At 41.7% G+C, this 9496-nt stretch overlaps 1 protein-coding gene across 2 annotated transcripts in view; it reads left to right on the forward strand.

The window, feature by feature from the left end:
* The window catches only part of KMO (kynurenine 3-monooxygenase), a 59671-nt gene extending 51414 nt beyond the window's left edge, over window positions 1–8257 (forward strand). For both annotated transcript variants that reach the window (XM_047754477.1, XM_047754478.1), the window contains 5 exons: window positions 531–588; window positions 4106–4188; window positions 5722–5823; window positions 5914–5973; window positions 7228–8257. In XM_047754477.1, the coding sequence (XP_047610433.1) occupies window positions 531–588; window positions 4106–4188; window positions 5722–5823; window positions 5914–5973; window positions 7228–7383 (459 nt within the window). In that variant the 3' untranslated portion in view covers window positions 7384–8257. The remainder of the gene's footprint in view (window positions 1–530; window positions 589–4105; window positions 4189–5721; window positions 5824–5913; window positions 5974–7227) is intronic.
* Window positions 8258–9496: the final 1239 nt, after the last annotated feature.

Raw genomic sequence — 9496 nt, forward strand, 5'->3', positions numbered from 1 at the left:
ACAGCGTGAATTTCTAGAAAGCAGGAAACATAGCTTTTTATTTTTGGCTTCCCTACTGCATTTAGCATAGTATTTTACCAATTTGGTGGATTTCTAAATTGGAAAATTACTTTAATCCTGGCTTATGGGAAGTAAATTAATATGAGAATTCTATCTTATTCATTAACTTGCTCTAAATGTAAATCTTAAAGCCCTGAATAGTTTAAATAATATTCTAATGCTCATAGTAGAACAATATAATTACATTGTATATAACGTAATTATTGTAGAATTACAATGGAGTCACACACACACACACACACACACACACACACACAAGTGCGCCACTGTGTTAGGCAAGGACAGAATCCTCAAACTTGCAGTCAATGGCCTTTTATAATCAGAATTCAACACCGTGTGACTATTCGGCTTTTGTGTGCTGGTTGAGAGTAAACATCCCTTGAATTACACTTACTGATGAACAGTCTATTCAAAACTGCTAAGAAGCTTTTATTTCCCAATTTATTTTTTCCCATTTTTCTTGTTTTTAGGGCTTTGAAGACTGCTTGGTATTTGATGAATTAATGGATAAATTCAATAATGACTTTAGTAAGTACAATTTCTCAAGTGGATGTGGATTAGGCCTCCTGATTAATTGCGTACCCATTTCTGATCCTGGATGAGTACAAACGATGATGTACATTTTCTGCTCGGTGTATGAGTTTCCCTATTAACCGGTCTGTCTTCGGCACTGTTGTTGCCCGTGTCAGATGGGGAACACGTAGAGAGGAAAGGATGGTTTCTTTTAATTTTTGTACATGGAGGTTTCTGCAATGATCTACACAAAGATAAAACTTCTGAGCGCCAAAGTTTGGCAGAGATAGACTCCTTTTTCTCACCTTCAACCTAGATACCAGCCCCACCTGCATCTCCTACAGCACCCCCTCAGAAATACTTTTAGAAGCTCTTGCTTTTTGCTTTATCAAAGTTTGTATCTGAAGCTTCCATTTGCCTTCTGATTAAAATTGATTTCACAAAGATTTCATTTTACAAATACTGAAGTTTAAAATTTTTAAATATAATTCTGAAAGTAAATTAAATTAAAGGTACATGGAATTTCCATTGTGGTTCAGCGGTAAGGAACCCCACTAGTATCTGTAAGGACTTGAGTTCAATTCCTGGCCTCACTCAGTGGGTTAAGGATCCAGCACTGCAGTGAGCTTCAGTGTAGGTAGGTCACAGACACAGCTCGGATATGGCATTACCGTGGCTGTGGTGTAGGCCAGAAGCTATAGCTCCGATTCAACCCCTAGCCTGGGAATTTCCAGGTGCCGTGGGTGTTGCCATAAAAAGACAAAAAAAAAAAAGAAAAAGAACGAAAAAAAAGGTACCTAATTTTCATCTATAAAAGAAATTTCGAATGATAGCCCAAGAACTAGATAACTTTTACTGCTTCTCAGCGTCACATTTTCTTAAAGGTCACCTCTGAATTTAAACCTCTTTTGGGTATGGGATAGACTTAGAGAATCCACTTTGAATCTGCACCCAGATTCCAGTCCTGACTCGCCTAATTCTTAGTCCTCTGACCTTGAACAAGTTATTCTATCTTTTTAAAGTCTCAGATCATTTCCTATCAATAAAATGGGGATAATACCAACTCCAGAGAGTTATGAAGATTAAATGATTTGTGTAAAGCTTAAAAAAAAAAAAAGCCTGACTCACTGATAGGGAACAAACTAGTGGGTACCATTGGGGAGGTGGGGGGCAGGGGTGTAGCAAGATAGAAGTAGGTGATTAAGAGGAACGAAATATTGTATAGGAAATAAATAAGCTACAGGACATATGGTACAACACAGGGAATATAGCCACTATTTTATGATAAGCATACAAGGAATAAACCTTTAAAGTTATGAATCACTATGTCATACACCAGCAATTCATGTAACATTGTCCATCAATTATAGATCAAGAAAAAGGTTTTTTAAAAGCCTGGAGCAAAGTAAGTCAACAGTAAATTTTTTTTATGTTGTTAAAGAGCGGCAGTGGACATTGTGGTATCTGAATGTCATGCGATTATACTTTTCAGAAATTTCCCCAAAAAATGTTTTGCTTTTTAGGGCCACAGCCGAGGCATATGGAGATTCCCCAGCTAGGGGTTGAATTGGAGCTGCAGCTGCAGCTGCCAGCCTACACCACAGCCGCAGCAACGCAGGATCCAAGCTGAGTCTGTGACCTACATCACAGCTCACGCAACACCAGATCCTTAACCTACTTGAACGAGGCCAGGGATTGAACCCACATCCTCATGGATACGAGTTGGGTTTGTAACCGCTGAGCCACAGTGGGAGCTCCTCAGGATAAGTTTCTTCTAATTTTCTTCCTTACTTTCCTAGGCATCTCACTCAGATACTCAGGATCCAGAGGCATTGTTTTCCTCCCTTCTTAGCCCTCTCGTGATTGGTTTGCAGATAACGATGATGATGGAGATAGATGAGGGGCTCACACAACAGGACCTACTGTCAATGCTTTAGTTACCAGAGAATGAAGATAAGGAGTTCCCGTCGTGGCAGAGCAGAAATGAATCTGACCAGGAACCACTAGGTTGCAGGTTCCATCCCCGGCCTCGCTCAGTGACTTAAGAATCCAGTGTTGCTGTGTGCTGTGGTGTAGGTCGCAGACGCGGCTCGGATCCTGTGTTGCTGTGGCTGTGGTGTATGCTGGCAGCTACAGCTCCAGTTCGAGCCCTAGCCTGGGAACCTCCATATGCCTCAGGTGCATCCCTAAAAAGAGTTTAAAAATTATAGTAACTAACATCACTGAGCACGTTGAATGTGTTGGGTATCTTGCTATGTTTTTTTCACGCATTGTCTCAACGGACCATGAGGCATAGGTGCTGTTCTTGTCCCTATTTTATAGCTGAGGAAGTGTAAGCTTAGGAGATGGTTCAGTAACTTGCCTGCATTCATGTAGTAGGAAGCAGAGAAGCCTGGACTTGCACCCACATCCTGCGACTTTAGACATGGTTTCCCTAAAACGGAGAGGTGTTTGACCCTGTGAAAATCACATTAGTCATTAATTCATCAAAAGTTTTTTAGTATTTACCCTATACCAGGTTAAGTTTCAGACACAAATAAAACATGGGGCCTGCCTCTAAAAGATAACAGAATAATGAGGGAGCCGATGTTTGGGTTAATAAGGGGTCTTAGGTACAAAGGAAACCAATGTATGTGGGGTCGCAAAGGAGAACAAAAGGGGGAGTGGCAAGCTTTAAGGATTTGGAGTCACTCCCCATCATTTCTATACGCTGCTTTCCATGCATTAAATTAAAAAAATTAGGAGTTCCTGTCATGGCGCAGTGGTTAACGAATCCGACTAGGAACCATGAGGTTGCGGGTTCGGTCCCTGCCCTTGCTCAGTGGGTTAACGATCCGGCGTTGCCGTGAGCTGTGGTGTAGGTTGCAGACGCGGCTCGGATCCCACGTTGCTGTGGCTCTGGTGTAGGCCGGTGGCTACAGCTCCGATTGGACCCCTAGCCTGGGAACCTCCATATGCCACAGGAGCGGCCCAAGAGATAGCAAAAAAAAGACAAAAAAAAATAAATTAATTAAAAAATTAAAGATTTACTAATCTAGTATATATTGTAACTTTATCATAAGTTTTGTTTAATCACAATAGGACATGCCTCTGCGTTATTGCTCATTATTCATAAATTGTTGGTCATACAGCCTTCTTGCCCATAGTTTTAAAAAGTTAAAGAGAATGTTAGCATTTCCATTGTGGCTCAGTGGGCTAAGGACCTGACATTGTCTCTGTGAGGATGTGGGTGGGTTTGATTCCTGGCCTCAGTGGGTTAAGGATCTGGCCAGTGTTGCCGCAAGCTGTGGTGTAGGTCACAGATGCGGCTCAGATCCAGCGTTACTGGGGCTGTAGCATAGGCCTCAGCCGCAGCTCCGATTCGACTTCTAGCCCACGCACTTTCTTACGCTGCAGGTGCAGCTATGAAAAAACAAAAAAGTTAAAGAGAGCTTTGGTAGGGAATGACAACGTTTAATTTGAACCGTGTAGCATCCAGCAGAAATTTTTACAGATTGTCTTGGAAATGATGTATCATTTAATGTGGTTCTAGGTATGTGTCTTCCTGAATTCTCCAGATTTAGAATTCCAGATGACCACGCGATTTCAGACCTGTCCATGTACAATTACATAGAGGTGAGTGAGACGGTTTGACTCTGTTTAATGGGATGATGCACTGATAGTCTCGAAAACATTCTTTCATTTGTCTTTGGTCCAGCACCATCTCACGCACGCTCCATGAGAATAGGTACCAAAGAAAACATAGACACACACACACACACACACACACACACACACGCAGCATTCCTTATGTATGGTTAAACTATGACTCTGAAGACAGTTGACAATGGCCCCACACATATCATCTCTATCTCCTTTTCAGGGACATTTAGGAGTAACAAAAATGATAACATGTTTAGTATCGAGCTCTAATTTACAAGCTCAAAGCTTAGACATTTAATAGAGGTAGTAATATGCCATTTTAATAAAAATATAATTTTGATATGAGTAAACATATTTGGAAAATTTAAGAAGCATTAAATGACCTTTCCACTCTTTTTCTTTTTTTTTTTTTTAATCTTTTTAGGGCCACACTGATGGCATATGGAGGTTCCCAGGCTAGGGGTTGAATCAGAGCTGCAGCTGCCGGCCTACGTCACAGCCACAGCAACACCAGATCTGAGCCACGTCTGTGACCTACACCACTGTTCACAGCAACACCAGATCCTTAACCCACGGAGCAAGGCCAGGGATCGAACCCGCATCCTCATGGATCCTAGCGGATCCTAGTGCTGAGCCACAGCGGGAACTCTGACCTTTCCACTCTTAACATTATAAACTGTAAACTTGAAGTAACATTGAATATCCTTTGGGGCTTTTTGCACTGAAAGAAATATGTAAGACCAAAGAAATGCATGATCAGTAGCTTAATCAGAACAAAAACACCATTCCACTTTGAGCCAGTCACATGAAAAATTCACAGTAAAAGGTCATGGTTATAGATTTTAAAAAATCAAATGAAAAAAGTCACAAGACAGATTTTAAAAAGAAGGCTGCTGTTTCCCATGAGACAGAAAGAAGAAATAGACTTCAACTTGAGCAGCATTGTTTTATATGTAGAGAAGGAGGTTCTATAAGAGACTGAGTTTCATTGATGTATTTTGCCTTGTCTTTTAAAACAAGACAACTACAGCATAGTATTTACCCTGGATATGGAGCAGGTTGAGCAGGTATGGCTTTAACCTTTATTTAGCTACTTTGAGCCTGGCTTTGCAGTCAGTCGCATGAGGAGTGTTAACAAGTTGAGGAAACAATTGAAAATACTTTGTTTTCTTTGGGTTTTTTGTTGTTGTTGTGTTTTTTTTTTTTGTCTTTTTTGCCATTTCTAGGGCTGCTTCTGTGGCATATGGAGGTTCTCAGGCTAGGGGTCAAATCGGAGCTGTAGCCGCCGGCCTACACCAGGGCCACAGCAACGCGGGATCCAAGCCACATCTGCAACCTACACCACAGTTCACGGCAATGCCGGATCCTTAATCCACTGAGCAAGGGCAGGGACCGAACCCGCAACCTCATGGTTCCTAGTCGGATTCGTTAACCACTGTGCCTCGACGGGAACTCCTGAAAATATTTTCATCAAGCTTATTCTTTAAGACGCTTCTGTTATTGCAGATGCGATCACATGTCAACTCAAGGTGGTTCATCTTCCAAAAGAACATAGAGAGGTGTCTTCATGCTCTTATGCCGTCTACCTTCATCCCTCTCTATACCATGGTAAGGTCTGGATTTAAGGCTTATCCTCATTGTAATCTTCTGTTTAGCCATTACAGGATATACAAAAATATTTTTTAAATTTCCTTACAGGTTACCTTTTCCAGAATAAGATACCATGAGGCCGTGCTGCGTTGGCAATGGCAAAAAAAGGTCGGTACAGATTACACTTTAAAAAAATTGATGTGCTAAAATTCCCAGTGTTATCGTTATGTTACCTCAGGCCAATATAGAAATAAAGTGGCAGACACCAAATGTTTGCCTTCCAAATAGAAAAAATATCCTGGGTACACAGACTGGAGAATGCCTAATGAACAAAATTATAAAGAAGAGAGAGAGGGAGTGGGGGAGAGAGGGAGAGGGAAGAAGAGAGAGGACACTTGAAGGGAAGAGAAAAAAGAAATAGATGCTAAATTTTTTTTTTTTTTTGTCTTTTTAGGTCTGCAGCCGCAGCATATGGAGGTTCCCAGGCCAGGGGTCAAATCGGAGCTACAGCTGCCAGCCTACACCACAGTCACAGCAGTGCCAGAGCTGAGCCGAGTCTGCAACCTACACCGCAGCTCACGGCAACACTGATCCTTAACCCACTGAGCGAGGCCAGGGGTCGAACCCACAACCTCATGATTCCTAGTCGGATTCGTTAACCAAAGACCCACGATGGGAACTCCAAAGGTGCAAGTTTAAGGCTTTGAAAGTATGTCTTCCAAGTCCCAGAGGCCACTGGGCCCGTCATTCTCTTAGGGGCACTTTGTGCAGGGTCTGAGCTGGGACTGAATCATTGTGGCTTTGGCACAATATTTTTCCAAGACGGAATTCATCGTTCCTTTTTTCAACTGTTGGGTTTTTTTTTTTTTTTTTGTCTTTTTTCTCTTCAGGGCCACACGCATGGCATATGGAAGTTCCCAGACTAGGAGTTGAATAAGAACTGCAGCTGCTGGTCTACACCACAGCCACAGCAACGCAGGATCCGAGCCATGTCTGTGACCTACACCACAGCTCAGGGCAATGCCAGAGCCTTAACCCACTGAGTGAGGCCAGGGATGGAACCTGCGTCCTCATGGATACTAGTTGGGTTTCTTACCACTGGGCTGCAGTGGGAACTCCTTCAACTGTAGGATATGTTAATAGCTGGACAAAGACTGACTGATAAGAATTCTCTATACAGAACCATAGATTCAGGTGTCTCTGGGAAGAGAGAGAGAGGAGGGAGAGCTAGAGGAGAGAAGCTCCAAACCCTTGAGCTTACGAGCCATTGCAGGACTTCAGCTAGTGGTCATGCAGTTAAATCACTGTCTCAGTTTAAAGAACAAAAAGGAAATTGTATCCAATTCTTCTTTAAGAATGAAGTCTAGCTTCAAGACTTTAATCATTGCACAAATAAAGTGAGAGTTCTCGCTCTTTCTACAGGTGATAAACACAGGACTCTTTTTCTTCGGAACACTGGTTGCCCTCAGCACCACCTACCTCCTTACCCACCCCACGTTTCAGAGCTCCCTGGGCTGCTTGAGAAGATCATGGAACTGGGTCACTTACTTCCAAAATATAGGATGCGTCTCCCTGTAAACTCCCTGGAGTCACTAGAACAAATTTCCAATGTCATTAGCAGGTGATATAAAGATCCTGAAGTAGAAAATGTTTGATTTCTCAGTGACCAAAACAGGATCAAAATCATGTGTCCATCATCGCATTTAATTCACTAGTGGAAGATACTTATAAGCTCATCATTAAATTCAACGTAGAAGTTCTCTGTGTTCATTGAAACTATTGGACAAAACCAAAATAAAACAGAATACCCCCACTTTAAGTTGTAAAACGCGGCTTCCCCCCATCATTCTAAATATAAAAGCACAATGACGAAGATCTCTTTCACTTCCCAAAAAGTCAGGTCCTAGAAGCTCAAGAAAGAGACTGATCACACTCTTCTCCAAGGGACACATTAGAGAGATGCCTGGGGATTCTAGAGGCAGAGGAGGAAAAAAATAAAGGTCATAATAGAAGTCATGGTAGGGTTGACTTTAACACCTGGGACTAAAAAGTCCCAATTTGCCTAATATATTAATTGCCCTCTTCATCACCTGGATGGAACTGACTAAAGCACAGGGCTCAGGTTCACTGGCTAAAACTAGACGTGTAAGTGGGGAACGGGGGTGTTTCTAGAGTTCAAAATGCATTGACTTCTTTTGTCAGTCTTCAAATGCCTGTATTATCTGTTGAAGATTTTTTTTAAAGGTTGTGAAAGCTATACTAAGTGAAGGATGGAAAGAGTTGTATTTATAAATTAAATATCTACATACACAAGAGTGGAAAGAAAACAAGGGAAGACAGGATTCCTAGAAACAAGAAGACATATTTTATTCCATTTCAGAAGCAATTTACTAACATTCTTGAACTACATGCTGTGGCAAAACCAGCAATAAATTGGATGTTAAAAAATTCATTTAGTGAAAATTTTTTTTGCTCTTCCTTCTTCAGTAGGCCTCGAATCATTGAGAAGTGTTTCAAACATGATTAATTATGAGGCTGTAACGTTAGTAGAACGATCATCTAAGAAACGAAAGTTAGGCAAGAAAATAAAATTACACTGTTTGTTTTCTCTATTGTCAAGGACATTCTTGAGTCCTAGTAATCCATGTTTAGTCTAAATAATGACTCATGGAAAAATGGCCTCTCTGCTAACCCTGGCCATTATTTGTCTAGCAGATTGATTGAAGAGCAATGAAGATTAAATAACACATTTTGTGAATATATTGTTCTACACTTACTTTTATCCCCTTTCATGTGTAGGTATATTTGGGTTTTGCTGGGTTTGCCTTTTTCTTTTTTCTTTTCTTTTTTTTTTTTTTTAGGGCCACACTCAAGGCACATGGAGGTTCCCAGGCTAGGGGTCTAATCAGAGCTGTAGCTGCTGGCCTACACCACAGCCACAGCAACACAGGATCTGAGCCACATCTGTGATCTATACCACAGCTCACGGCAACACCAGATCCTTAACCCACTGAGCGAGGCCAAGGATAGAACCTGAGTCCTCACGGATGCTAGCCAGATTCTTTAATTGCTGAGCCATGAAGGGAACTCCGGGTTTGTCTTTTTCTAATTCCAGAATTCTGGCAAAGTTGTGGGAAATTACTAGTGGAGAGGTAACCCTGCCACATTCGTGTTTGAAATGAAATAGATGGAGACACCTCCCTGCGGTCAGCATAGCTTCATCACGTACAACTGCTGCTAATGTATGAATATGATGACCCATAAATCTTCATCACCCTGAAATGCCTCATTCCGGAGTTCCCGCTGTGGCTCGGCGCTGTAATGAACCCAACTAGTATCCATGAGGATGCGGGTTCAATCCCTGGCCTCCCTCAGTGGGTTAAAGATCCATCTTTGTGGCTGTGGCTGTGGTGTAGGCTGGTGGCCGCAGCTCTGATCGGCCCCCTAGCCTGGGAACCGCCATATGCCGCACCCGTGGCCTTAAAACTAAATAAATAAATAAAATAAAAATAAATTAAAAATTTTTCTTTAGCAGCGTAATAAGGAATAACAAATCTGATTCCACAGGAGATCTGGGGGTTTTTTTTTGTTTTGGGTTTTTTGGGGTTTTTTTACTTCAACCTTTGTATTCTATTGCTTTTGCTATAAATTAATCACTAAAGCGATGTTGCCTATGGCCTAAAGTGTACCT

The sequence above is a fragment of the Phacochoerus africanus genome, chromosome 12 (assembly GCF_016906955.1).
Source record: "Phacochoerus africanus isolate WHEZ1 chromosome 12, ROS_Pafr_v1, whole genome shotgun sequence".
Taxonomy (NCBI): Eukaryota; Metazoa; Chordata; class Mammalia; order Artiodactyla; family Suidae; genus Phacochoerus; species Phacochoerus africanus.